Genomic DNA, 27,979 nt, shown 5'->3' with positions numbered 1-27,979 from the left:
TTGGACACACCTGTGTATTTGATGGTTTTGTTCATTACAAGGAAACTGTACCAAGAGAAACAGAGTATAATACGCTATCATCACATTCTCAAATCCCCAGGTAAGATTTAAGCACAACACCTTATTTGTTAAAGTAGTACCACTGTATAACCTTTAATACATTAGTGTAACATACTCTTCTTACCATCTATGATGATCCTGATTAAATTATTGATTACAACTTAACATCCACATTTTATGTAGTAGATGTTATGGTATTAATCTAATACTAAATCTAATACATTTTGTGCATTATGTTTGTACATTTTATTTAATAATGAGTAATGAATTTTAAACCATAAGCAAGATGAACAGAAACTAAATACTGAGTACTTTGTTCTCCTGGAATTCTAGAAATGTCATTCTCACTAGTTCCAGGGTGAACTGTTCTGTTCTGATGACGTCTGTGTGAAGGAGTTTCAAGTAAAACTCGTTCTCTTGCATGCCACACACTGGAGGATCTTTTACTGACTCTTGTTTGTTGAAGCTGAAAAAAAAACATTTGTAAAGGTTATATATACATACTCTTGTAGGTACAGATGTATGCAAAACATACACTCAATAGAGAACACATGTAAAGAACAAATGACATCTGATGCTTCACATCAGTGAAACTGTGCGTACTTTTTGCACAATCACTATTTATTTGCCGAAGATAAAAAAGAACATTAAAATGGGTATAAAATAAGTTATGATTAAGTTTCATTCCTGACATGTTAAAGTCATCCATCCATCCATTATCTGTAACCGCTTATCCAATTTAGGGTCGCGGGGGGTCCAGAGCCTACCTGGAATCATCGGGCGCAAGGCGGGAATACACCCTGGAGGGGGCGCCAGTCCTTCACAGGGCAACACAGACACACACACATTCACACCTACGGACACTTTTGAGTCGCCAATCCACCTACAACGTGTGTTTTTGGACTGTGGGAGGAAACCGGAGCACCCGGAGGAAACCCACGCGGACACGGGGAGAACACACCAACTCCTCACAGACAGTCACCCGGAGCGGGAATCGAACCCACAACCTCCAGGCCCCTGGAGCTGTGTGACTGCGACACTACCTGCTGCGCCACCGTGCCGCCCACACGTTAAAGTCAGATAACTATAAATTTTACAAAAGAAGGCTGCAGAAACAGGCTCCCTGTAAAGTATGTGTACTTCATTACCAATCACAAAAAACAATTATTCAAGACCAGAATAAATGCTGAAATCACAGTCTGAAAAGTGTGTGCAAGTGCATTGCCATGCAAAGTTGCATTTTTAAAAGTTGCATTGGAGTAATTAACATTAATAAAATAACCAAACAGGGTCTGCACGGTTGCACAGCAGGTAGTGTTGCAGTCCCACAGCCCTTCAGGGTGTGTTCCCGCCCAATGATTCCAGGTAGGCTCTGGACCCACCGCAACCCTGAATTGGATAAGCGCTTACAGATAATGAATGAATGAATGAAAATAACCAAACAAAAGAATACAAAGGTGTCAAGTTAAAAAAAATGCTGAGTCCTCTTTAAAACTATAGTGGAACTACAAATGTCAGTGTTTTATTTTGTCATATGTACAATTGGCTAACTATGCTATAATGGCTGTGGACCAAAACTATGTATCTCCATATATTTGTTTGTTCTTCATTTCTGTTTTAAAAGTTTGCAACAATGGACAAATAGAAATGTTCCAAGAATAACATTCAGTCAGATTCACTGAAAGAATGTTGCTTGCTTCTCCTTACATGACTCCTGACAAAAAATTCAAGTAGTATTCTTACACCTGGGTAGAGATTATTGTAGGTGAGAGGACTACAAAAAAACAGTACTGGTGTAGTGGACAGAGCAGAATTATAAATGTAAAAAGGCCTTTTAATTGTTAGAAAATATAATAATTATCAATGTATTATGTAAAACAATTGGGTACTGCCCCCTTTGGTTGTGATAGCATCAAATGTATGTTTTGCCGAAGCTGTGTGTGTGTGTTTTTTTATAAAGTTTTATAACGTTTTTTTTTATATATATCTTTTTAAAGAAATGGTACTGCAAACTCTTTTAGAAGACATTAAAGATAGCAGGAGTTCAGGACAATGGAAACTGTGAGTCATATTACTGTTTGTTTTCCAGGGAATGGCATCCACAATTGGCCTGCTGTCTGAGAAGCACTTCCTCTGCTCCCTGTGTGAAGATATCTTCAGCAGCCCGGTCACTACGCCCTGTGGCCACAGCTTTTGTAAAGTGTGTCTGCGTAAGTACTGGAGCCGCTCTGGCTTAGATAAGTGTCCACTATGCGGGAAGCCCTTCATCTCCAAGACTCACCTGAGCGTTAACCGCATACTGGCAGATGTCACGGAGCAATACCGGAAGTCACGGTCAAAGCCCAAAGCCAGGGCCCACAGTGTGGAAGGATTCCTGAACGAACCTGTGAGTATCTCTTTAGTGAAACTGTCTAAAGTCTCTGTTTTTTCAGAAATCATAGTAGCTCAATTTGCCAAAATGTAGTCAATCGCTCAGTTTATCTTTATGGTCTAATGGCTTTACTTTTATTGTAACACTAGAGCTACTAGTAATGGAGTGTTATAGATAGCAATAAAGAATTTATAGAGTTCTGGAGGAGTCTTTGGAGTTTTGTGCTATGGAGAGGCTTCTTTCTGAGGTTGTGTAGACTTTCACTGCCCATAGTGTGCTAGTGTGTGTTTGTGTTCCCTGCCATGGATGGGTTAAATGCGGAGGTCATGGTTCCCCCGTTCCTTACAGTTTGTGTTTAAAATTGAATCACATTTTTTTTGCTTACTTTTGGGACCTCCTGTAGAATGAGCAATACATCCACATATTATTACATTATTATCAACAATTTTGGAATCAGTGTTGAACATTTTCTTCTCCTTGTACCGCACCAGTCTCCATCTTTCTGTATTGAGATAGACTTCCATGAAAAAATATAAAGCCACTGTAACGTTTCCAATATCACCAGTAAAATATGTCAATAAATGCATAAACGTGTTAGCTGACTGGATATTTGCAATAAAGGTTGGGACTTGCAGGAGGTTGATCTCAGATATATTAGCATTCAAACCTCCTCTACAAAGTTAAAGAAACAAATTTCAGCTGTCGTGATTAATAAATGATACATTGAATGATACATTGTTTGTTTGTTTGTTTGTTGTTGGTTGTTTGTTTTTGCCAAACTATGACCCTAAATTCATGTATTATCAGGTGTTAAAGACTGACACAGACATAGAGCGCATGATTGAACAGAGAAACCAGAAGGTGGAGAAACTCAAGCAGTCCCTGCAATTGCTTAAGGTATTTCTTCCAAATTTCCAACAATCCTCTGAAATTTGTCAAAAAAAAAAAATCATCCTGTAAAGGAACAATCAGCCTGTTTTTTTTAATAATTCTGCTTAATGTAATGAAGCTCACATCTTCTAACATTTTAAACATCACTGGTCCCATTTGAGGGCGGCACGGTGGTGCAGCAGGTAGTATCGCTGTCACACAGCAGGTGACTGTCTGTGAGGAGTGAGGTGTGTTCTCCCTGTGTCTGCGTGGGTTTCCTCCGGGTGACTGTCTGTGTGGGTTTCTTCCGGGTTGACTGTCTGTGAGGAATGTGGTGTGTTCTCTCTGTGTCTGCGTGGGTTTCCTCCGGGTGACTGTCTGTGAGGAGTGTGGTGTGTCAACCAGGTGCTCTGGTTTCCTCCCACAGTTCAAAAACACACGTTGGCCTGTGTTGGGTCTGTGTTGCCCTGTGAAGGACTGGCGTCCCCTCCAGTGTATTCCCGCCTTGCGCCCAATGATTCCAGGTAGGCTCTGGACCTACCGCGACCCTGAACTGGATAAGCACTTACAGATAATGAATGAATGAATGATCCCATTTGGGAGACCCACTCTGGAGCAAAGTGGTGTATTCGGGGACTATAAGCAGTTGAGTTATTCATCCCATGTAAATTGCACTTAATTGAAAAAAAAAGTATAGAAAAAATATAGTTTTCTACTTCTTGGTGTTACAAATTTTATCTTGTACCTCTAGTATTTATATGGCTTTTGATGATTGGTGATTTCTTTTTCAGAGCCAATGTCTAAGAGAGATTCAGGAGAGTCAGAGGGTTTTCTCAGCCCTCTTGACCTCTGTGGAGACAGCCCATAAGTCAGTGATAGCTGCAGTGGAGGAGAAACAAAATGAGGCAGAGAAACGCGTGGAGAGATTGGTGAGGGACCTGGAGAAGGAGATCATCCAGCTAAAAGGTGGACAGGCCAAACCAGACCTTATGCAAGAAGGAAAGGAACAGCTTACGAAGGTGAGCGCTTTGCACTCTTTGTCCCAGCAGGTGTAGACGTTTGTTTAGTTAAAAGTGCATTCAGTCATTGTGACTAATTATGAAACAGCAATTATACTGACACATACAGCCTTTAATATGGTCTCGAATTGTCAGACTCTTTAGGGAGAGTCTGGTTCCTTTCGCCACATAAGCTTGTCAAGAACCTCCTACACACAAAAGGTCTCACCAGTCTGCTATTGTGGTATGACGTGTAGGAGGCAATTCATGTCGGACCACTACCATTACAAAACGATACACAGAAGTGTGTATATGCAGACATACAGACAGCCAATCAGAATGCAACTGTCAGAATCCTGTGAGCGAGTCAGTTTAGTGCACGTATTTGACAACTTGTGGGAGGAGTCTGTGGATGAGACTAGCTTTAATGTATAAGAGCTTCTTTAAATGTCTTAACGATTGCCGCACTCAAGATGGGACCTTGTTCTATGAAGAGTGAATTGGTTTATTCAGGGACTACAAAGCAATTTGTCTCTTCTCATGTGAGTTACACAAAAATGTAGATTTATTAATTAAGGTATGTTATTAAATAGCTGCTGTGAATTTGTGATAACAGGGTTAGAACGTCGATTTGGATCCATTTGTAGGAGTTAAAATATGATGTAGAATGTAAACATACACACACAAAATACAGAATCAAGTCAAGGTCAAAAACAAAAAAGTCCAAAACCAATAAAGGTACAGAAAAACATACAAATTTGCAGAAGCAAAAGGCAAAAACAATAAGTCTAGAAGGGATAAAACAATGAAAAAAGAACTGGTAGGCAGTGGTGAGGACTAGTAATACTTTGTAATGAGGAAGATATCCAGGGAGTATATGTTCAGGCCATGATTGTCACTGATGTGTGTCAGGTGTTTAGATGCTATGGCTGTAGCTATTGTGCACATGAATGAGATCTCAGATGGTCTGCACGAGGCTGTGCATTGCATTCTTGGTGCATTTCTGACAGAGTGATTCACACCTACTATGAAAAAAAAGCATGGCCACAAATATAGGGCAATGGGTGGAGCCTTGCCTTAGGTTACTTTCTGTGTGGAGTTCACTGTGTTTTCCCCACGCTCTGCCTAGCCGCTGAGGTTACGCTGTGCTCAGACACTTCTGGTGCCAGTCCCAAACTTGGGTCAAATGGGAAGGTTGTGTCAAGTCTACTGTGGGAAAAGGTCCTGATGAAAAAATGTACACAATTAAAGAAAGTGTAAAACTCAGAGGCTAATACTAGTCAAATATTTTGGAGTCAGAGAAAAAAAACAATATTTATAGCTTCCAATTTCTTCAGGACACAACTCTGTGGACCTGGAAGTTGTGGGTTCAAGTCCCACTCCGGGTGACTGTCTGTGAGGAGTTTGTTGTGTTCTCCCTGAGTCCACGTGGGTTTCCTCCAGGTGACTTGTCTATGAGGAGTTTGGTGTGTTCTCCCTGAGTCCACGTGGGTTTCCTCCAGGTGACTGTCTGTGAGGAGTTTGTTGTGTTCTCCCTGAGTCCACGTGGGTTTCCTCCAGGTGACTTGTCTATGAGGAGTTTGGTGTGTTCTTCCTGAGTCCACGTGGGTTTCCTCCAGGTGACTGTCTGTGAGGAGTTTGGTGTGTTCTCCCTGAGTCCACGTGGGTTTCCTCCGGGTGCTCCGGTCTCCACCCACAGCCCACAAACACATGTTGGTAGGTGGATTGGCGACTCAAAAGTGTTCATAGGTGTGAGTGAATGTGTGAGTGTGTGTTGCCCTGTGAAGGACTGGCGCCCTCTTCCAGGGTGTATTCCTCCCTTGCACCCTGTGACTCCGGACCCATCGCAACCCTGAATTGGACAAGCGGTTACAGACAATGAATGAATGAATTAATTTCTTCAGGGGATTTGCTTTAGGTTTTTCAAATAAACTTTCTATGTTAATTTGGCACACCACCAAACTACAGCTTTGCAGAATGCAAGTAATCTCAGCTACATATGTCTTCTCACAGGGGAAAGATGGATAAAAACACGTGTCCAGTGTGGGTGCGTGTTTTACATAGAATTTGGATTTTTTTCATTCATCTGACAGAAGATGGCACTATAACTCTAACAGAGTGTGTCCAATGGCAACTCAGTGCCACCTTCTGGTCAATACACCCATGTGGGTTCAATATGGAGCATCTGGCAGAGTACCAGCAACATTGTTTACTATTTCTCAGGTTTAAAAAAATGACATTTGGTCAAGGATGGCCAGGTTTTCATATAAGACTAAGTATTCACTGAGCAGAAACACTGCACGTTATTGTGGGTTGATACCCGGGTTACAAATGGGACCTTGGTTCGTTGCTTTATTCTAGATAAATATGGGAAGCCCTGTAACTATATGACAACAATAATTTCAGTCGTTTGGCCAAGCTTGGACAAACATGCACATACCACTATAAATCTGCAAAACTTCCTCTATCGTTTTCTTGCTCAACAAGGAACAAAATGGTTTAGCTTGTCTCTCATAGTGACTGTTAAATATACTTGCAGAGTTTCAGCCATTTACCCACAGAGATGAGGGACTGGTCAAAGGTGACCCTGGAGACAGACCCTTGTGTGGGTTACACCAGGAAAGCAGTGATGGACCTGGTGGACGCTGTCAGGGTGGAGGCTAACAAGCTCTCTAAAGCAGGTCTGTATGTCCAATACTAGTGCCTTTTTAAAGGAATTTGAATTTATTTGCCTCTCATGTGGTGTACTTTACATTTTTAAGTCTTCTGACATCTGACACATCCACTTGGCATCTCAGCTATGATATGAATGTTGGGTTTTTCTTGTTTTGTTTTTTTACAGAGCTGAAGAGACTACAGAAATATTCAGGTAGGTGGTGAATGAACTTAGACTTTTATAATTACAACATGGTTCTGACATAATACTGTAGCACAGTGGATGACAATATATTCAAGAACTATTCTTTTTGACCAAAATAAAATAAAGTGACAAAAATTCAGAACAAGGACGAATGGCTGTGAGGAGTGTGGTGTGTTCTCCCCGTGTCGGCGTGGGTTTCCTCCGGGTGCTCCGGTTTCCTCCCACGGTCCAAAAACACACGTTGGTAGGTGGATTGGTGACTCCAAAGTGTCCGTAGGTGTGATTGTGTAAGTGAATGTGTGTGTCTGTGTTGCCCTGTGAAGGACTGGCGCCCCCTCCAGGGTGTATTCCCTGCCTTGTGCCCAATGATTCCAGGTAGGCTCTGGACCCACCGCGACCCTGAATTGGATAAGGGTTACAGACAATGGATGAAATGTAAAAAAAATGAAATTCTGAACAAAAGTTTAAACATGCTTAGTTTTGTTTTTATAATTATATGAAAATATATGAAAAGAAAATGACAAAACACAGTCTTAGAAAATAAAAGGTGTTGATAAGTGTATTGTAATTTTAATGTCAAATGAATTATTTTCTATTTAGAGTTTATTTCTCAGTGTTATTTATGTAGATAGAGCCAGGTGAGCTCTCTCTGTAGTTAGATTTTCAGGAACTGAACCAAAGACCTAAGCACGTGGGATCAGTTAATACTCCAATCACAGTTCGAATTTCTATTGGGCAGTACCAATTTTGAGGTGGTACATGTCAATATGTTAAAACTTCTTCAAATTAAAATGATGTTACATCTGAGCAGTCTTTTTTACTTCTAATGTAAGCTGATTTGTTTTTGTGATCTGATTGTTTACTGTCTCTTTTTGCTGTAGCTGAGCTCAAGCTGAATGCCCGCACGGCTCATCCTCACCTCGCTGTGTCTGATGATAGAAAGGAAGTATGGCACACCAAAAAGCAACAGGAGGTCCCAGAGAACCCCAAGAGATTTGACAGGGTCACCAACGTGCTGGCTAAGGAGTCCTTTGGCTGTGGCAGGCACTACTGGGAGTTGGACGTGGGAAATAAGACAGACTGGGACCTGGGTGTGGCCAAGCAGTCTGTCAACAGGAAAGGGAAATTCACGGTCAGTCCAGCCAATGGCTTTTGGACCCTAAGTCTGAGGAACGGAAATCAATTCATTGCCAACACATTACCGCCTACCTGGTTGGCCCTTGCTTCCAAGCCCAGGAAAGTGGGTGTTTACTTGGACTATGAGAATGGCCAAGTGTCTTTCTTCTGTTTAGACTCCGGGGCTCACATCCACACTTTCTCAGACGCTTTCACTGAGAAGCTGCATCCAATCTTCAACCCTGGTCGGCCACACGGAGCCAAGAACAGCGACCCACTTAAAATCATTACCAGCTGCTGCAGCATTTAAACCAGCAGGGCACTGGACAATGGAAACTCAAGCACATTTACACACAAAGTTTATCTGAATATTTATGGCTGATTAAATTTTTTTTAATATGCTTCATTTTATTTGTAATTTATTTGATTAAAAACTGTATTTCATATTTTTCATATTTCGTATTTGCTATTACATATGTTCTATACTATATAAATTTAATAAACGTAATATATATCACAATATAGTATTCATATTATTAGTTTAAAGTATGGAAGTTTTGTAAAGATAGCAGTTAAAATGAAACATTTCGCTTATAGTTCATCTCCTGAATTCATAACCATAGGTAGGGCTTACTTAATTGTATTAACATAGATCCTAAAAAGAATACTGATTAGACCATAGTTTTTTAGGGATTTAACCCTTAATTTAACCTGATATCTTGTTCTGATGATTTTTAACCCCAACTTAAATATGAATACCATGCTTAGAGAGTTCAAATACAAAAGCAAGATCCTTGTATTAATCTATTACAGACGTGGGGTGCTACAGTGGTGCTACAGGTAGTGCCACTTCCACACAGACCCAGAGACTGTGGGTTCACCTACCCTGGTTCACTGTGTGTGAAGAGTATGGTGTGTTCTCCTCATGTCTGCACGGGTTTCCTCTGGTTTCATCCCACAGTCCAAAAGCACATGTTGGTAGGTGGATTGACTGTGTGAAAGAGTCCGCAGGGGTGTGTGAGTTAGGTGAGTGTGCAATGCCCTGCGATGAACTGGCAGCCTTTCCGGGTGTGTGTCCATTGATTACAGGTAGGCTCCAGACTTACTGTGACTCTGATCAGGATAAGGAGGTTACAGATAGACAGTAGAGAGAGAATATACCGGAAGTGTTTATAGAACTCTAATGGGTACCCGTTTAGAAATAGCCTTAACACTTTTGTCCGAGGTTAATGGTGACTCCAGTGGATGGGCCTGTTGTTTGCTGAGTTTAGGTTGGTAGAGTTGCTTTGTTTCCCTAAATGCTTCTACTTTTCAGTTATACCACTCACAGCTAATGTTGGAATTTCACAAACTGACTTGACGCAATAATGACATCCTATTACAATACCACATTTGAATTTAGTGAGCTCTTTGGGAACGTTTGTAAAGACACTGCATGGCAAGGTGCTTGATTTTACACACCTGTGGCAATGGGACTGAATGAAACGCCCGAATTCAGTGATTAGGAGATGTGTCCTAATACTTTTGTCCATGTAGAATATAAATAAATGTTTCAAGTCAAACAGTAGAGCTGTGTCAGTCGTGTATATTCAGCATGCAAATTAATTCAGTAATCAAGGCTAATCTGTGGCTGTTTTTGATGATAAACAAACACAAGTTGAAAGACTGTTATTATGTTGAACACTGCCTATTCAGTGATTCATATCAAAAGTGCGTGAAGAGTGTACAGAGTGAAGAAAAGAGGGGGTGGGGGATGAAATGAAATAATGTTGAGGAGTAAGGAGGCGAGAGATGAAAAAGGGGACAGATTGAGGGGTGGGGTGATGGTGGTGGTGGAGGGGTCGAGTCCAGGAGCGCGAGGGCGACAGAACAGCGGGTCATTGTGCTGGTCCACCAGGCACTGGTAGACACACACTCGGACACATTAACGTATTCACACACGGCTGGGGAACGCACACCCACAAGCGCGTGCTTCTGCCCACTGCCCACAGACCATTGCTGGTATCGCAGCAGGCAGACCCTCTCTCCTTCTCTGCTGCTGTAGCTTGGCCCAGTGGAGCTTCCATCTATTTGTTGATCTCAACATACCTAGATCACCACCACCATCCAGCACCAGAGCGTTCAGCATCAGACAAGTGCACTGACCTCCAGAACTTATTCTAAGGAGAACTTGGAGAATTACTCAAGGTAACAACGTCTTTACATTCTTTCTTTTGGTCCTTTGGCTATAAATTGGTTTTTAAAAATACAGCAAAATATTGTTCTTGTGTTGAACTGCTTCAAATTCCTATTTTTCTGCAACAGTATTTTTTAAAGTGTATGTCACTCCATGTGTAAGCCAGAATATATTCTTATGTATCCATCTAGTACATTAACAAGAGAAAAAAAAACCCATCAACATTCAAATTTATTGTTATTTTTGTAGTGTATTGAGAATTGAACCCATGACCTCACTATTGTTCACACTCAAACATTTGCAATGCAGATTGATCTGAAGGTAACTGGTATCTAACATTACATCCAACATTACAACCACTAATAGATTCACATGTAGAAGTTTTCTTTTGTAGCTCCTGAACAGCAAATGCAACAGGTTTTTATAAATCCAGATTAAACACATTCATGTTGTATATTAAATCATCAAGGCTAATGCTGTTTTTTTTTCCATCTGCATATTTTTACTTCTTATATCACAGTACTGTAAGGACACATTGTGACGTTTTGATGCACACAGTAATGGCTTGAGGAGTGGCTCTTGTGAAACATCAGGAAGCTCACTGCTGGACATTGAAAAAGGGCGCAAACAGATGCTAGTCTCCTTGGCCCACTCTGCGAGCAGCCATGAAAGCTCCTTGTGTTCAGGGCTCCTCATGTTTTTCTGAGATAATCCACTCGCCCCACCAGGCGTAGCTCGACACCCACAACAGTGTGAAAAGGATTCATTCTCTCGCAAGCCTACGGGAATCCAGCATCGCTCACTGTACACACAAGTCTAAATATTTATGATGGGTCAAATCAATACAGTGTGCCACATAATTTAAATCTTACCACAGTGTGGTTTCATTTTAAGGCATGGTACCTGGTAGCCGCGTCATATCCACAGCAACTTGGTATTTGATAACGGAAGGGTTAAGAGTTTGGCCTAACAACTCTTATTGGAAATAGTGTGGTTCACTTGCCTGGGCAGGGACTCAACCACCAGTCTGACACATAGAGAGTGGTTTTGAGTTCCACTAGGTTATACCTTACTATATAATGCTATTTGGCATTGTTACAGCCTAGTGGATAATACTGTGATATAGAAGATAGTTGTGTTATTTACTAGATTACACAACATCTACTATAACGAGTAGATTTGTGCATATTAGCAATGTAGCATGTTCATAAGTCTAACTGCATCTGTGATATTTTCTTTCAGGGCAGAAGGATAAGACAGGAACCAAAAAAAATATCAGAGGGCTCTTGCTAATGTTGAAGGACCAATTTAGTCAAGTATTGGTCACTTTTATAACAGTTTCACGGACTTGATCAGCAACAGATCGGCTAGAAACAGTGTTGCAGACCCCTCAGACCGAAAAGTCGCCATGGCAACGACGGGCATGCAGCTCCTGGGCTTGGTCCTGTCCATCATTGGCTGGGTGAGTGGCTTCATGGTGTGCTCCTTGCCCATGTGGCGGGTCACCGCCTTCATTGGAAACAACATTGTAACTGCGCAGATCACATGGGAGGGGCTGTGGATGAACTGCATTGTCCAGAGCACTGGAGAAATCCAGTGTAAAGTCTACGACAGCCTTCTGGCCCTGCCCAGTGATATGCAGGCTGCCCGTGGCCTTACTGTGTTCTCTCTTCTCCTCTGCACCCTGGGACTCACCCTGGGGGTCCTGGGGGTCAAGTGCACCAAGTGTGTGGGTCACCAAAGCCCGAAGGCACGGCTGGCTCGGGTGTCTGGCATCATCTTTGCCGTTGCAGGCTTCCTCTACCTCATTCCTGTCTGCTGGACAGCCCACTCCATCATCAGGGATTTCTACGACCCCTACGTAGCTGCGCCACACAAACGTGAGCTAGGCCCTGCCCTCTATCTGGGCTGGGTAGGCTCGGCTCTACTGCTGATTGGTGGATCTCTGCTTTATGCCGGTTCCAGCCCCCCAGGAATCCCCTCTTCCCCCACCTTCAGTAGTGGAGAAAGCAGCCCCCGTAGGGCTGGAGGATCCACGCAGGTCAAAGGCTATGTTTAACAGTCCTTCAAGCCAACAACAAGCCCCTCTGCTAGTTTTCCCCATTGTTATACAGTCCAGTTAATATTAACACATTTTTTACTATCCACTGTTATTTCTGTTGGAGCTGATAGAGGAGAAATGTGAAAAAAATGATTTTGTTTTGACTTCGCTTGCATCCTCTTGTAACCATGTCTCTATATTTTTTTCCATGTTTAAAATAATAAAGACATCAGCTCTCACACAAAGGTGGTCCTCAATTTTTTTGCTTCAAATAGTCAGCCACCAAAACCTCAGAACTTTTTCACCTAATGTTTAAATTATGCAAACATTCATTCATTGTCTGTAAGCACTTATCCAGTTCAGGGTCACGGTGGATACAGGGCCTACCTGGAATCATTGGGCACAAGGCAGGAATACACCCTGGAGGGGGCGCCAGTCCTTCACAGGGCAACACACACACTCACACATTCACTCACACATTCGGTCACTTTTGAGTCACCAATCCACCTACCAACATGTGTTTTTGGACAGTGGGAGGAAACCAGAGCACCCGGAGGAAATCCACACGGACACGGGGAGAACACACCACACTCCTCACAGACAGTCACCCGGAGGAAACCCACGCGGACACAGGGAGAACACACCAAACTCCTCACAGACAGTCACCCGGAGGAAATCCACACGGACACGGGGAGAACACACCACACTCCTCACAGACAGTCACCCGGAGGAAACCCACGCGGACACAGGGAGAACACACCAAACTCCTCACAGACAGTCACCCGGAGCGGGACTCAAACCCACAACCTCCAGGTCCCTGGAGCTGTGTGACTGCGACACTACCTGCTGCATCACCGTGCCGCCCTTATGCATTGTGTTAAAATTCCCATAGACCCAATAGACTTCATGTAGATTTTTCATGTTTCTATTCAGTGCCAAGCCCATATTAAGTGCTCTTTACCTAAAAATGTTAATAATATACTTATTTTCATGCAAGGTCACTTCAGTATGCATGTAGCAAGCAGCATTATATATATTTCACTGATGACATTGTAAATCAGAGATTTCAGTGACACTGGATGAATCACAAGTTTATTGAACAATATACATGGCTGTGGAACATGGGTCAAAAAACTAAATGAAATTTTGCTATTAATAATACTTCCTTAGATCAAAGGTTCCTAATGAGGACACAAGTTCAAATCTATAAAGAGTGTCTTGTACAATACCATTACAATAACATACTTTATAATGAAGGTAGCCTTTCACCAATCTAGTATTATACATGCATTATTTCACATATACACGTAACTGCTGAGGCAGGAACATTCACTGATTTAATTTCACTGTGGTCATTGAAAACAGATTTAGGTAAAGTGCAAGGTGTCATCATAAATACTTACAAGAATGCTCAGCTCTGTTTACTGCATGTGAAGCATGTGTGTTTTGAGTCAGTAGGTTTTCTGCTTTTTTATAAGTAGACAGAAGCACCTTAAATGTATTAAATGTGGTGTATTAAGTATGTATTAACAGTGTCTCTATGCTAATTAAAAAGAAAACAAAGGCCTGCAGCACCGGAACTCTCTAAATGAGCTTTATAATTACATCATCTGTAATACAGTATCCATTGAGTATCTGCCTTCTTAAAGTTTTTACACCTGGTTCAATAGGTGGAAATTTAATAAAACCCCAACGTATCATCTCTGGACCCAGGACAGAAGGTTACAACATGCCCCTCAGACTAAGTATAAGAAGCCATCAGTCTGTAGACGAGATGAGGAATGACCTGAAATTAGCAGAAACAATTACTGCACCATAAACATTTTCATTCCTACACACATTCCAAGCTCCTCTGCAAAAGAAGATTAGAGATACGTATCTCAAACACACACTAATATAACTATTTAAACCATATGGATAATATAACTCAGCAAGGTAAATGTTCTTGCATGGTCTAGATATTTTTCCAACTTGAATCTCATTTAAATTGTGACAAAAACAAGTGTCTAATCGTGTGTTTAATGTCTTTTCTGTTCAGGTTGTGTACAGGTTTTTTTTTTTAAGTGCTCACTGCATAATTTGTGAAAAGCATTGTATTTTGCTTGATGCTGATGAGAACACATTTGGCTCCTGCTGTCTCCATAGGGAACTGTATCTAACTGTAGTAATGGGGGCTGCTACTATACAGCAGCAACACAATGGTATTGTATGGAGCACAACAGACACAGCAGCAACAATAGCCCACAGTGTTCCATGTAGCCACTAGTGAGTCATGTGTGACCTAATGGTACTGGTGCAAGATGTGGGGGATTTTAAAGCTAGAAGATATAAAGAAACCTCCTTAGTCCAGGGTGACACCAGGCCATGACTGAACTGTCAGAAAGACTGCTGCAGGAAATATTTTATTAAAGCGTTATTCATTATTGGTGAATTAAGGACTATATTATATGTAAATATGTTTAAATCCAGATTTTTAAGTGATTTAATTTTTTAAAGCTAAAGTTCAATAGTTGTTGTTTTGGGGAGTCTACTGTGGCACAGCAGTAAATCCCTAAGCAAAACTGGTTTGGCAGAATTTGCATTTTTATTTTCATATCATATATATTTAGTTACATTTTATTTTCTAGTAACAATACTCAATCAAAAAAAAAAAAATCCATGAGTATCCTTGCTGTGTCAACCAGTCCTGGATGTTAGGGAACAATCTGGAGTTGGGAGTGTTGATATCTTGAAAAATGTGGGTAAAAAAAATTCTCAGAAAAAGAAAATGAAAAAAGAAAAAAAAAGAACTAGCAACCACCAAAAATAATATTGTAACTAATGAAACATAATATAAAATGTATAATATAACATAATAATATTATAATTACAATATAATAAAAAAGCCATAAAAATCAACCATATTAATAAAGAACAGTAGTTGTAGTAAATATTATGAATAATGTATTATTATTATTATTATTATTATTATTATTATTGTTAATATTATTAACATTAATAATAATATTATCAACACTTGATTAAAAACTTGTATAACGTCTGATCAATGTGTTAAAAAGAACCTCAATAACTAAAAAAGGTAATAATAATAATAATAATAATAATAATAATAATAATAATAATAGTAGTAGTAATAGTAGTAGAATTAGTGCTAGTAATAATTATAAAAAAACCACAACAATAATAATCCTACATGATTATTATATGTTATTAGCCAGAATTATATAGATTTATAATAGACTAAGCCGAATGTGGACTTTTAAATGGTCAGTTCCAGTCGTTCACCCGGATCCGCACCCATCATCATCATCATCTCTGAACATAAAGAGCTCGGATAGTGTTTAGTCATCAGCCTCGGCAGAACACAGAGAGGGAAAAACCATGGGGAAAGGCGGCGGCACGTTTGAGAGACTGCTCGGTGAGTTTCAGACTCGTTTTTAATGAATATTGTGGATCCAGTGGGCTCTGGTTTTGTGTTAGTTTAGTTTAAAGATTGTGCTGTTAGCATTAGCTCCGGCGGCTGTCTTCTTGTAGTCCCGTTAGCATAGCTAAAATCGGCTAGTTAGCACACGGCGATAGCCACCAAAATACTGTCGGTTTTTACCGTTTTTTCCCGAAATTAACGTAAATGACACCAGTTCCGTCCGTTATTACGGACACTATAAAACCATAAATGTGTGTCACTCAGTCTCAGTACTTTCATATAATAACGTTAAATGGACGAAACGTTAAAGGCTAGGAGCTTGAAATGCAGGATACGTTGCTACTAACGTTAAAGCATTTCTGAATATTAAGAGTAAAAACATTAGATTTTAAACGCCTTAATGTTGTATTAAATGGGGGTTCCCTCTCTCTAAATTGGAGTCCTGTATCTGTGAAGGCTGTACAGTTTTATTTACCGTAGAACTTCGATAGTGATATGGTTCCTGTGTTTACAAAAAGAAAATTAGACATATGTCAATACAATAACCGTAAAACTTCGAAATTCAGGCGTTAATGAGTAATGGAAATGCAGACTGTAATGGGTTTAACACAAAAAGGCTGTCTGAATGGTTGGCTGATGATAACCAAGTCGTTTTGCCCAACAAACGAAGAAGGAAAATCAGCTATCAGCTAATTTTGAAATCTGACAGCTGCGTTATAAAAGAATGAGTAACTACAGTTGTTTAAAGAATGGGAAAGGGGAATTTATGCGTTGCCACACATTAGAAGGATATGGCTACGGGGTAAACTGTGGTATTTTGTTGGCCTTAGCTTTAATCCTTTATTTGTTTTTTTCTGAGACATGACCCACCAATTACCTCAGTTCTAAACTACCTTTTGTTTGTGTAGTTAACGTGATATTTTACCCCAAACCTGCTGTTCTCTCATCACACAGATGAAGGCCAGAGCTTGATTAAAAATAGATTTCTATTTCAAACTATTGATTTCTTTTCAATGCTGGAGAACGAGGGATTGTAGTGAATATACAACACAAATATAAGCAATATATTATTTTTAATGATAGTAATGTAATAAATTATTTATATCAAATACAGTCATGGCTTATATGCTCTTGCAGGAACATCTCTATCTTAAACTTAAGTATCAGGTTTTAAAAGTCTCACGCCTCAAGGAGAGTGTTCATAACCATTTTTTGACCTGAAATTTACAAGGCATTAAATGCTTTAGACACTATCTAGTTACCATCACCACCACTGTCTCAGAATACTTAGAATGTATTTGTCTAAATGATTCACGTGTACAGAACATTTTGAAAAGAAAAACTGCAATTCCCTTTTATAAAGAATTATAATGTGGCCAGGAACTTAATCAGTTTGATGAGCTGGTTAGTCTGATTTCTGTGTTTGTATGTCACTCATTGTACCATCCACTTAGATATGGGTGCATTTTGTTTTATGAAAAGCTGTTTTGTTTTGTGAATTTGCATTATGATATTAATCACACAGCTTCCTGGAACACATGCAGAAAAGCTTACACTTGAACTTGGTTATAGCTTTAGTAATGCTGCCTGAGTGCTCTGAAATAGGCCTAGTTTTTCTTAATCCAAAGTGCAGAGTTCATGTAGTTCTAATGCAGATGTGTCAAACATTGATTAATCTAGTTTCCTGGCATGGCAATGAGGATGTGTACCTCAACCAATAGTCCAGCAGCCAGCAATATATTTTCTTTTTTCTTTGGCTGCTGTTTTTTATTTTTAATTTTTGCTCGAAAGGTAAATGTTTACAGAAATATTGTAGCTTGCATTGATATGCTGTGTTCATCATCCTGTGCTCATAGGTGAAACAGGGTGTCTCAGTTCACAAGACATAAACAAATGATGCTCTGTAAACTACTGTTTATTCAAAGCAATTTAGCACTGTTATTTCATGGACAACAATGCATTTGGAAAGTTGTTGCCATTTAAAATGTGTATTGTTGCCCTGAGTTGGCAAAAGTAAAATTTGAAGTGGTCACTAGCCCATGTCATGAGTTTTGTTTTCTGTGCTGATCAATACAAGATAAGGCACGTCATTTGTAACATTTTTAAAAAGGGATTAGGGGCTGAATTCTTCACAAGTTGAAGCAATCAAAATAATTAAACACTGTATATTTCACAGCAGACCTCACAGACTGTTAAAGGCGATGTTCATGATTATATTCAAAAACACTTTTTAAGAAATCTTGGAATGTTTCCTTGCCATTTCTCTGGACTGTTTGCATATTCAAAATTTGTCTAATGTGTTTATGAAGCCACTGTGTCAGTAAATGGCTAAAAAAAGACCCCCAAAAAAACAATGTCTTGGCTTGGTATGCTAGGCTTTCGCTATTTCTGCTCAAGGGCTCTGGAGATTTTTTGGACAATGGAGAAACCTTCAAATGTTGAAAAGCATGAACTGAGATTAGCATATTGCTTTATTCTTGCTCCATAAGTTGTTTTTGCTGTAGAAGGGGCCAATGCAATTCCCATGTGAAGAAATCAGTTTTTATTTCTTTTGCCTTTTTGAAAATATGACTTTGTCCAAATCCCTTCTCTTTAAATCATTGCTATATCTATCAGTTATTTATAGAATTTGTAAAAGCCTTTGCTACATTTAAAATATGCAGAGTGTGTAGCTGTCTTAACAATAAGACATAAGTTTTGTTTCTTTACAGACAAAGCCACCAGTCAGTTGTTGCTGGAGACAGACTGGGAATCCATTCTGCAGATTTGTGACCTCATTCGACAAGGCGACACTCAGTAAGAACCAATAGTGTTTTCATGCATTGCTATATTACTTTTTGTCTGGACGCTTTAGGAAATAAAGAATGCTTAATCAAGAAATATTGGTTGGTTTTGCTGAAGTCAGGGCAACGTTTGTAATACTTTCTCACACACACAGGGCTAAGTATGCTATTGGCGCAATTAAGAAGAAGCTTAATGACAAAAACCCACATGTAGCCCTCTATGCACTCGAGGTAAGGACTGTTACATTGTTCACAAAAAGAGTACATGTTTTGAAACATGGGTGTGATGTGCCCAGTTTTATCTGTCTCACTGATCAGCTGCTAATTAGAGAATATGATAAAACACTAAAGTGATTTTTAGTTCTAAGTCAAACGTTTTCCCAATCAACAGGTGCTTGAGTCAGTGGTGAAGAACTGTGGGCAGACTATTCATGATGAGGTGGCTAGCAAACAGACCATGGAAGAGCTGAAGGATCTCCTTAAGGTGACATTTTTTCAAGCTCTGTGTAAAATCCCTTCCCATGTTTCTATTGGTATACAAGGTCAGTTCTCAGTTATCTGTTCAGTAAACTGTTTCTATTGGTTCTCCCAGCTTTAATATATTATTCTTCTTTTCAAGTGGGTCATACTGTGATGACTCATATTACACTACACTATACTTCCTTGTTGTGTCATGTCATGTCACATGCTCTTTTAGTTTTGGGGAGTTCCAGCAAGTTTCGGATTGAGAATCACCAAGGGCTTTGGTGCTTAGCTTTTTATGGCTTTTCAGACTATAAACAGGTGACAGAACCTGTAATTTTATAATGGGGCTTTGTTGAATTTAAACTCTTGTTTGAAACATGTTATATATTTAAACCTGTGATAGTTGTTGTCATGTCTTGATGCTGTTAAGTTAATTATTACTAGTTTCAGATTTAGCTGCTCCTGAACGTAGAGGTTGTATTTATTCTGCATGTACAATTTGCCAGTTTGTCATTCATGTATGCTTTATCTCACACACACACAACTATGCTTCACTACTTTCTTTTTGAAGAAACAAGCAAGAGAAGTGTGTGGAGTTTAAACAACTTACAGCACACATTTTAATAAGTGACTAAACAAACAACTTTTCAAACTAAAAACTTTTAAATCATTTAATTTTTAGATATTTTGGCAATAGAAGAGAAACTATTTCAGTTGAGCTTTATTCCATTGTGATTAGTACTGAGGTTTTATGTAGCTGAATCTTTCAGGGCATAGAGTAGATTTGTATTGGTGGTTTTATCATGTTAATCAGGTTACTGTTTATTATTTATGCTGCCGTGGCTGATAATTGAATACATTTGATCTGTCCCTGTCTAGGAATGCTGTTTGCTCTTTCTAATGTCATAAAATACCATGTTTATAAATATAAGGTGAATGACCGAACAACAGAATCAGATTTGCACAACAAACTGGACATGGGTTACTTTTATCTGATTGTATCTTAAATGTGTTTGGTTTGTTTGTTTATTATTATTTTTAATTTGTAATTTGTTTGGACACAATTTGAATGTTGCTTTGTTGCCCCCAGAAGCAAACGGAACCAAATGTCAGGAACAAGATCCTATATCTGATCCAGGCCTGGGCACATGCCTTCCGCAATGAACCCAAGTATAAAGTGGTCCAAGACACATACCAGATTATGAAGGTGGAAGGTATAAATTCATATTAGCCGAAGGAAAATAAAATACTTTATTTCTTTGATTGTAAAGGTTTTTTTACAAAAATAAATTGATCTCTATATTTATCTCTGTTCTTGTCAGGTCACGTTTTCCCTGAATTCAAGGAGAGTGATGCCATGTTTGCTGCAGAGAGGGTGAGTAATAATCCTTGAAGGTGTGTGATAGTTTGTATGTTTGGTATTTTGTGTGTGTGTATAATGATGATCCTGTTTTTAATTTAGGCCCCTGATTGGGTGGATGCTGAGGAGTGCCACAGATGCAGAGTTCAGTTTGGAGTGATGACCCGAAAAGTAGGCATCACATGTAGTCACTAGTAGTACTATCTTGTAAAAACAGCATTAGATAACTGGTGTTAAAATATACATTTACGTTTCCTGAGCATTTGCTCGGTGGTACTTTGTTGACCTGTGTTTTTTACCAATTGCTCCAGCACCACTGCAGAGCATGTGGGCAGATCTTCTGTGGCAAGTGTTCGTCCAAGTACTCCACTATTCCCAAGTTTGGCATCGAGAAGGAAGTGAGAGTCTGTGAACCCTGCTTTGAGCAGCTCAACAAGTAAGTTGAGGAGAAAAGTAACACAAGGAGAGCCTTAAAACCTCAAACACAACAGAGCTATTGTTGTCCTGCTCTTTATTTTTAATCAAAGGATGTGTATGTAAGAGTTCTTAGAAGACTAGGGATGGGGGGGGGGGGCTCCCTTTAGTAAATCTCTGACCATGACAATATATGGTCCATTATTAAAATTTAGAAAATTACTTAAATGGTTTCATTTGTGTTTTAGGGTTGTTGTTATTTTTCAGAATGATTTTTAAATGAAAGTTCTATAATATATGCAAATATAACTGGAGAGTTAAATTTGGTAGAACAACAACAGCACATTTTGTAGGGCAGGGTTATGTTGAAAACCATGTTGATAAAATTGATCTAACATTCTAAAATATAGTTTTATTGTTGTTGTTTTTTTTTTCTCCCTGAGCTGTTTTGCTTTGCTTGAGCTTTCATCCGTTTCTGAGCTGTGCAAACCCAGTTTTTCTGCAAGTGTTTGTATTTTGCCTTGTCAGACCCGGTTGAGAACACATTGGCTAGACATGAATCCTGTTGTGAGTTGGGTCTGGATTGCATCAAGACTGGCTTTGTCCCACTTTGCTTTGTGTACACACTTTACTTCATGTTATTTGTTAATTGTCCCTAAGGATGCACATGTTCAAAGCTTCTGCAGATCTCCAAAGATTTACCAGCTTATGTGTGTCTCCTGATCCCTCCTCCTCACCAGCCACCCCTCCCTCTCTCCCCCTCCTAGGAAAGCAGAAGGAAAGAGCAGTGGCGGTGGGCAGGCTGATTTGCCCCCTGAGTACCTGACTAGCCCTCTGGCCCAGCAATCTCAGGTAGTGCCCACAGTTAGTAAGGAGGTGAATTCTTATTTTCTTTGTTTAGCCCATACTTGTGTGGGCATTATAATAATCACCATTACTACTGGCAACATGATTGATTGATGTAAATAGAAAATACTGCAGCTGACATTAATAGTATTAACAAGAGATCATTATTAATGCACTAATATTTTAAATGCTTTAATGCTTTTAATGGGAGCCATTCAACTCCTCAGCAGTAATCCAATACCATCAGCAGCTTTTGTAAATCAACAAGAATCAAACTGACAAAAGCAACAGAAATTTGTAAAGCACAGATTCCTCTCAAAATCCCCCACTGATAAAAAAGAATTTAATGACTCATGATTTAGTAGTATGTGGCAGATATTCTGGTTATGTTCTCCCTCCCTGTTTGAACTTTTCTTTACGACCTCTGCTGATATCCTGTGGATACTCTGCTTTCCCAGATGCCCCCCAAGAGAGATGAAGCAGCCCTGCAGGAGGAAGAGGAGCTGCAGCTGGCCATTGCTCTGTCTCAGAGTGAAGCAGAGGAGAAGGAGAGGATGGTGAGACCGTTAGACAGTGAGACAGAATATTAAACATGTTCATGTGTGATAATAGAATATTACAAATTTTCTTTTACATACACAGCGACAGAAGAATTCTTACTCTGTGTACCCCAAAACTGATCCCACCCCAGTGACCTCTTCTGCCCCACCTGCCAGCACTCTGTACTCTTCTCCTGTGGTAAGACCCGGGACACAGATGAATCACTACACTACATTCAGAGATCCAGAATTCTAGTTATTTCACTCTCTTACAAGGGGAAAAACGGTCCCCTTACATAGCTAGCATGTTGTAGTGTACCATTTTACCACATTCTCATTATGACCATTTGAGGTATCAGGCCTCACAAGACTATTCCTACGTCAGTCTACTGTAAGCTGAGCTAATTTGTTGTTCAATGGTCTCTTTCCAGAACTCCTCTGCTCCCTTAGCTGAAGAAGTTGATCCTGAGGTAAAAAAAAACTTCTGCTTGTTTCCACTTTCCTCCAGCAGTGCTGATAATGAGGTGACTTATTTTAAGCTGTACTCTGTTTCCAGCTGGCCCGCTACCTGAACAGAACTTATTGGGAGAAGAAGCAGGAAGAAGTACGAAAGAGTCCCACCCCCTCCGCTCCAGCTCCAGTGCCATTGGCTGAGCCTCTGCCAATCAGCCAGCCAGTGGAAAGCCATGCTCCAGTGCAGCCCATCAATATAGTGGAGGTATATTTTAACTGTGACAACTGCCTGGATCTAGGAAAAATAGAAATAAATCCCTTGGTCAATTACTTAGGCTGGGTGTGAGTGGGGGTGGATGGTGACATTAAATCTTCTGCTGCTGAATAACCCTTTACTAGATTAATAAATACAGCAGTTACTTATTTTTCATTAGACTGTACCTTTTTATTCTGCCATTGATAGACAATAACCAGAATGAAATTTGTGTTTCACCAGCAGCAGTACCAGAATGGGGAATCGGAGGAGAATCACGAACAATTCCTCAAAGCTCTGCAGAACGCCGTCACAACCTTTCTGAATCGCATGAAAAGCAACCACATGCGTGGGCGGAGCATCACCAACGACAGTGCTGTACTCTCTCTCTTTCAGTCCATCAACAACATGCACCCACAGCTACTAGACATCCTCAACCAGCTTGATGAGAAAAGACGTGAGTAAGGGCTGGCACGCCTTTCCTCTTGTGCAGTGATTTATGGGTGAGGCAGTGGTAAAAACAACTGTGGCCTTACCATGTCATTGGAATCCTCTCAAACATTTTACTCATTAAAATCCACTATAAATATTTTTACTTATTGTCACCACCACTAAGAGTGAATTCGAACTGTTCCATTGTGCAGTGTACTATGAAGGGCTGCAGGATAAACTGGCGCAAGTGCGGGATGCCCGGGCGGCTCTGAATGCTCTCAGGGATGAACACAGAGAAAAACTCCGGCGGGCAGCTGAGGAAGCCGAAAGACAGAGGCAGATACAGCTGGCCCAGAAACTCGAGATCATGAGGCAGAAGAAACAGGTAAGGTCTGCAGAATTGAACTCTGATACTGTAGGACTGGACATATTGGGAGTCTCTGATATTTGTGATTGCTGGTTTCTTGCAGGAGTATCTGGAGATGCAGAGACAGCTGGCTATTCAGCGTCTGCAGGAACAGGAAAAAGAGAGGCAGATGCGCTTGGAGCAACAGAAACACACCATTCAGATGCGTGCTCAAATGCCTGCCTTTTCTCTGCCTTATGCTCAGGTCAGCTCAGTGCCAAATTAATAAGAGTATGTTTAAAATTTGTATTCCAGATCTATAATCCTCCAGGAGTATATTTTCTCATCTGTAAAAGAATACCTTTAGCTTTTATAAAAAATAAACACACACAAACACAGATGTTTTGATCAGTTTGTGTTTGAATTGTTTAATGTGTTTTGCTTGGTACAGATGCAGTCACTGCCCCCTAATGTGACAGGAGGTGTGGTGTATCCTCCTGCTGGTCCCCCCAGTTACCCAGGCACATTCAGCCCTGCTGGTTCAGTAGAGGGTTCCCCCATGCATAACGTGTACATGAACCAGCCCGGCCAGACGGCGGGAGGCCCCTACCAGGCCATGCCTGTTTCTGCCACAGGTGAGGTGGCCATGAATCCGAGGGAATTGTTTGATATTACTTATTGTGCATTATAAGTGAATGGTTACATAGCATCTCATATCATTTAAAAAAGAGGCAAAGTGACAGTAAAAGGTTTTGTTGTGAAATTGGTTGCAAACCGTGTGGTGCCAGTTATGTATTTTTAAGGAAGACCTTTGTAATGAATAATAGTCCAAATCTTCTCATAGATGAAGCTTTCTTTCAGACGGCATAAAAATAACTACAGCAAGATTTCTATTCTATTTTTGTTATTTTTCTAGAAACTGCAATTTATGCATTATATGTTCATTTCACCCTCCTTTACAACATGGTGCCCAAATTGATGAAAAGTCACTGGATCAGATTCTTGCTAGCTTGCTCTTATTCCATTTTGAGGCCAATCTAATTTCCTGGAGCAATTTGAAAACACAGTTCCTAATCAGAAATATGGAAGTCAATTTGACCAAAAAATTGAGGCTTGAAAACCTCCATCTGGGAAGGTCTGTGATGAACTAGGTGACGATGAGTATTGGCAGCAGTTAACCTTGCAAATTAATTTTCTCAACACTGGGTTACTTCTGGGGCCGCACAGTGGAGCAGCAGGTAGTGTCCTGGAGGTTGTGGGTTCGATTCCCGCTCTGGGTGACTGTCTGTGAGGAGTTGGTGTGTTCTCCCCGTGTTCGCATGGGTTTCCTCCGGGTGCTCCGGTTTCCTCCCACAGTCCAAAAACACACGTTGGTAGGTGGATTGGTGACTCAAAAGTGTCCTTAGGTGTGAGTGTGCCCTGTGAAGGACTGGCGCCCCCTCCAGGGTGTATACCTGCCTTGGCCCAATGATTCCAGGTAGGCTCTGGACCCATGGCGACTCTGAACTGGATAAGCGCTTACAGATAATGAATGAATGGGTTACTTCTGCTTGGAAAATGATGAAGATCTTGTCCAGATGGAATTAAAATATCACAAAACGAAAGGATGAAAAGGAAAAACGTTCGGCCTGTAACATTCTCAGTGGAAGAGCAGTGAGAAATAGAGACATGGCCAATACAGAACGGGGCACTTTTTTAAAATAAATAAAAATACCCCAGGACCCCATGTATATTTAAACCCATCAAAGTAACATTTATGTGAGTTATAGGTACACCCAAACAAATTCTTTACATTTTTTAGATTCTGAATGGGGTCTTTGTTACTTTTCACGCAGATCCGAATATGGTGAACGCCTACATGTACCAAACTGCAGGTACTGGTGCACAACCTCCTGCCCCTGGTCAGGCCCCTCCAACAACCAATCCTGCCTACACCAGCTACCAGCCCACTCCAACACAAGGCTATCAGGTAAGCAGTGCAGGGCAGCATTAATGAATCACACTGCAGGGAAAATACTAATAAAAACTAGCAGTTCTCTGCTTGTTGAAAGTATTTGTAAAATAACATGTTTAGCTTACGTCCATATAATCATTTATGGAAATGATTTGATGTTTCTCTCCATCTTCTGTATAGAGTGCTGTGTCTCAAGCCCAGAGTTTGCCCCCAATGTCCCAGGCTGGTCCAACCAATGGCATGGCCTACATGGGCTACCAGCCGTACAACATGCAGGTCAGTGTTCTTGCCCAACCACAGGATTGGATGGAAGATTTTCCATGTCCATTAGAAAACATACCTCCATACCATTTGAAATCATTGAGAGTGATATGCTGTTGGAGGACAGAAATTGGAAATGATAGTTTCTTGTCTTATTTCATTCTTCTAGAACATGATGTCTGCACTTCCAGGGCAGGACCCAAACTTGCCTCCTCAGCAGCAGTACATGCCTGGTCAGCAACCCATGTACCAGCAGGTGAGTTCACATGGGAGGTGCAGTCTCTGTGGCATGTTATTAAATATGCATTCTGATGCTGCCGCCTTGGTTGGTAAAAGACATATTTAAATCCCATTTAATCTGTTTGTATAGATGGCTCCCCCTGGTGGTCCTCAGCAGCAAGCGCAACAGCCGCCGCCCCAGCAGCAGCAGCCCCCACAGGCCCCTCCTGGCAGTGCAGAGGCTCAGCTCATCTCTTTCGACTGATGCTCAAACACGATACACTCCCACTCACCCCAGACCTCCCCCCCCCCCCCCCCCTCCCCCAGGTCCAGCACACTACAGACAGCCCCTGCACTTTCTCTTTCTACATCCTGGGTTTTCACCTCAAAAACTCTGCCTGCTAGCAATGTTTCTGCAACAATCTGATGATAAAATGCTCAGGTTGTTGGAAATATTGTGAGGGTCTTATGCTGCCATGCACTCTCCTTTGTCCCCACTGCTTTATATGAAGGAGAGAAGGCTATAAATGGCCCTGGTGGAGACACCCTTTCAATTCTGCCAACTTTTATCCTCTCTCTGTCTTGGTCTTTTGAAATGTAAGTACAGTTTCCGTATGAAACGAAACTGAATTTCAGCTAGTCATTCGTATTATAGAAATAAAGGAGTACACAAATCTACAGATATGAATAATACAAAATTATATCAGGCATTACCATCTTTTGTCTCATATTTTTCTAAAAACCAATCTGCATGTGTTTCATTATTGTTTTCTGAGGTGGGGAATGCGTGTATGTACAGCAACTCTTTCCTCCATTGTGCTGTTTGAGTGAAAAATGTTTTTATTAATTTCAGAGGCTTCAGAATGGCTTTAGTGATGAGAGGCTGAGACAGGACACATTTGTCAGAACAAGAGGCTGATCCTGCTCCTCCATATAATACTCATATTCCTATATTCACCAGGAGATACATATAAGCCTTGAGACGAGATGAATTATTCTGGCATCATTTTAATAGCCACTCTTTCACAAATGTGATGACATTCCAGAGCAGTTTTCCCTGTGATCAACTTTAGAAAGATTTCAGATTAACTGACGTACCCTGCATTGGGATTTTCATTATGGAATCCTGGCTAATAATCGTTGCTATCGTCAGCATGGATCTTGGCTTCTGTATATTTAAATTAGATGGGACAACAGCTGTGTAGCCTTTTGCATTTAGTGCTGATTTGTACAAAAAAAAATTGGCTTATGTTTCCAAGTACTGCGTGTAGGTAGGTTTCCCTGAACTTGCTGGGCATCCCAACTGTTAGGTTTGTTTTTTTTTTTGTTTTTTTTTTCAATAGGGTTATCAGTAAACCAGTTAGCTTCAGGTCAGTGTCTAACTACAAAAGAAATCTGGTAAAAGCCTCTGTCTGTGCCCTTTCAAGCTGGCGAACTTTGTGGTTTTGAAGGTTGTGAAGGATAAATGGCATCTTAATGTGATACCGCTGAAGGACGGCATGGACGTTGATTTTAAGAAGGGACTGGCACTGCATGTTTGTAACCTACACCAACCAGTGACTTCTGTAACCCTTTAATGCCATCTGTGGACAACTTTTCATCATACTGATCTGTCTGACTCTCAATGGAAAAGAATTTTAAGATTATATTTAATAAATATCTCATTCTTTTATTGTGCATACTTTGGTGACAAGGCTTCTTTTAATGTGTATTCATGAACAAGCAAAATAAATCATGA

At 40.4% G+C, this 27,979-nt stretch overlaps 3 protein-coding genes across 9 annotated transcripts; all 3 read left to right on the top strand.

The window, feature by feature from the left end:
- Positions 1 to 9: 9 nt before the first annotated feature.
- Positions 10 to 9,797, top strand: btr02 (bloodthirsty-related gene family, member 2). The gene is made up of 7 exons (XM_066675435.1): positions 10 to 100; positions 2,150 to 2,446; positions 3,239 to 3,328; positions 4,093 to 4,320; positions 6,839 to 6,980; positions 7,142 to 7,168; positions 8,041 to 9,797. Exons 2-7 carry the CDS (start codon positions 2,153 to 2,155, stop codon positions 8,583 to 8,585), a joined length of 1,326 nt encoding a protein of 441 aa, XP_066531532.1. The 5' UTR covers positions 10 to 100; positions 2,150 to 2,152; the 3' UTR covers positions 8,586 to 9,797.
- A 406-nt stretch (positions 9,798 to 10,203) lies between these two features.
- cldnk (claudin k) lies at positions 10,204 to 12,726 on the top strand. Its single transcript, XM_066673850.1, has 2 exons — positions 10,204 to 10,462; positions 11,694 to 12,726. The coding sequence occupies exon 2, from the start codon at positions 11,860 to 11,862 to the stop codon at positions 12,508 to 12,510; it is 651 nt and encodes a 216-aa protein (XP_066529947.1). The 5' UTR covers positions 10,204 to 10,462; positions 11,694 to 11,859; the 3' UTR covers positions 12,511 to 12,726.
- A 3,045-nt stretch (positions 12,727 to 15,771) lies between these two features.
- On the top strand, positions 15,772 to 27,978 carry hgs (hepatocyte growth factor-regulated tyrosine kinase substrate). 7 transcript variants are annotated; one of them, XM_066674874.1, is made up of 21 exons: positions 15,772 to 15,910; positions 18,628 to 18,712; positions 18,855 to 18,930; positions 19,091 to 19,183; positions 20,255 to 20,378; positions 20,487 to 20,539; positions 20,627 to 20,695; positions 20,836 to 20,960; positions 21,679 to 21,814; positions 22,243 to 22,341; positions 22,427 to 22,522; positions 22,755 to 22,793; positions 22,880 to 23,041; positions 23,276 to 23,486; positions 23,674 to 23,846; positions 23,932 to 24,072; positions 24,259 to 24,442; positions 25,643 to 25,776; positions 25,942 to 26,037; positions 26,192 to 26,278; positions 26,393 to 27,978. In XM_066674874.1, the coding sequence occupies exons 1-21, from the start codon at positions 15,874 to 15,876 to the stop codon at positions 26,504 to 26,506; spliced, it is 2,334 nt and encodes a 777-aa protein (XP_066530971.1). In that variant the 5' UTR covers positions 15,772 to 15,873; the 3' UTR covers positions 26,507 to 27,978. The 7 variants fall into 7 exon arrangements, with proteins under 7 accessions (XP_066530971.1, XP_066530970.1, XP_066530975.1 ...); XM_066674873.1 differs by having other exon boundaries at positions 20,258 to 20,378; positions 23,273 to 23,486; positions 26,393 to 27,977; XM_066674878.1 differs by having other exon boundaries at positions 21,706 to 21,790; positions 26,393 to 27,977.
- The last annotated feature ends 1 nt before the right edge of the window (position 27,979 follows it).

This window comes from Hoplias malabaricus, chromosome 6 (genome assembly GCF_029633855.1).
Source record: "Hoplias malabaricus isolate fHopMal1 chromosome 6, fHopMal1.hap1, whole genome shotgun sequence".
Classification (NCBI taxonomy): domain Eukaryota; kingdom Metazoa; phylum Chordata; class Actinopteri; order Characiformes; family Erythrinidae; genus Hoplias; species Hoplias malabaricus.
This window is presented reverse-complemented; position numbering and strand designations above follow the sequence as displayed.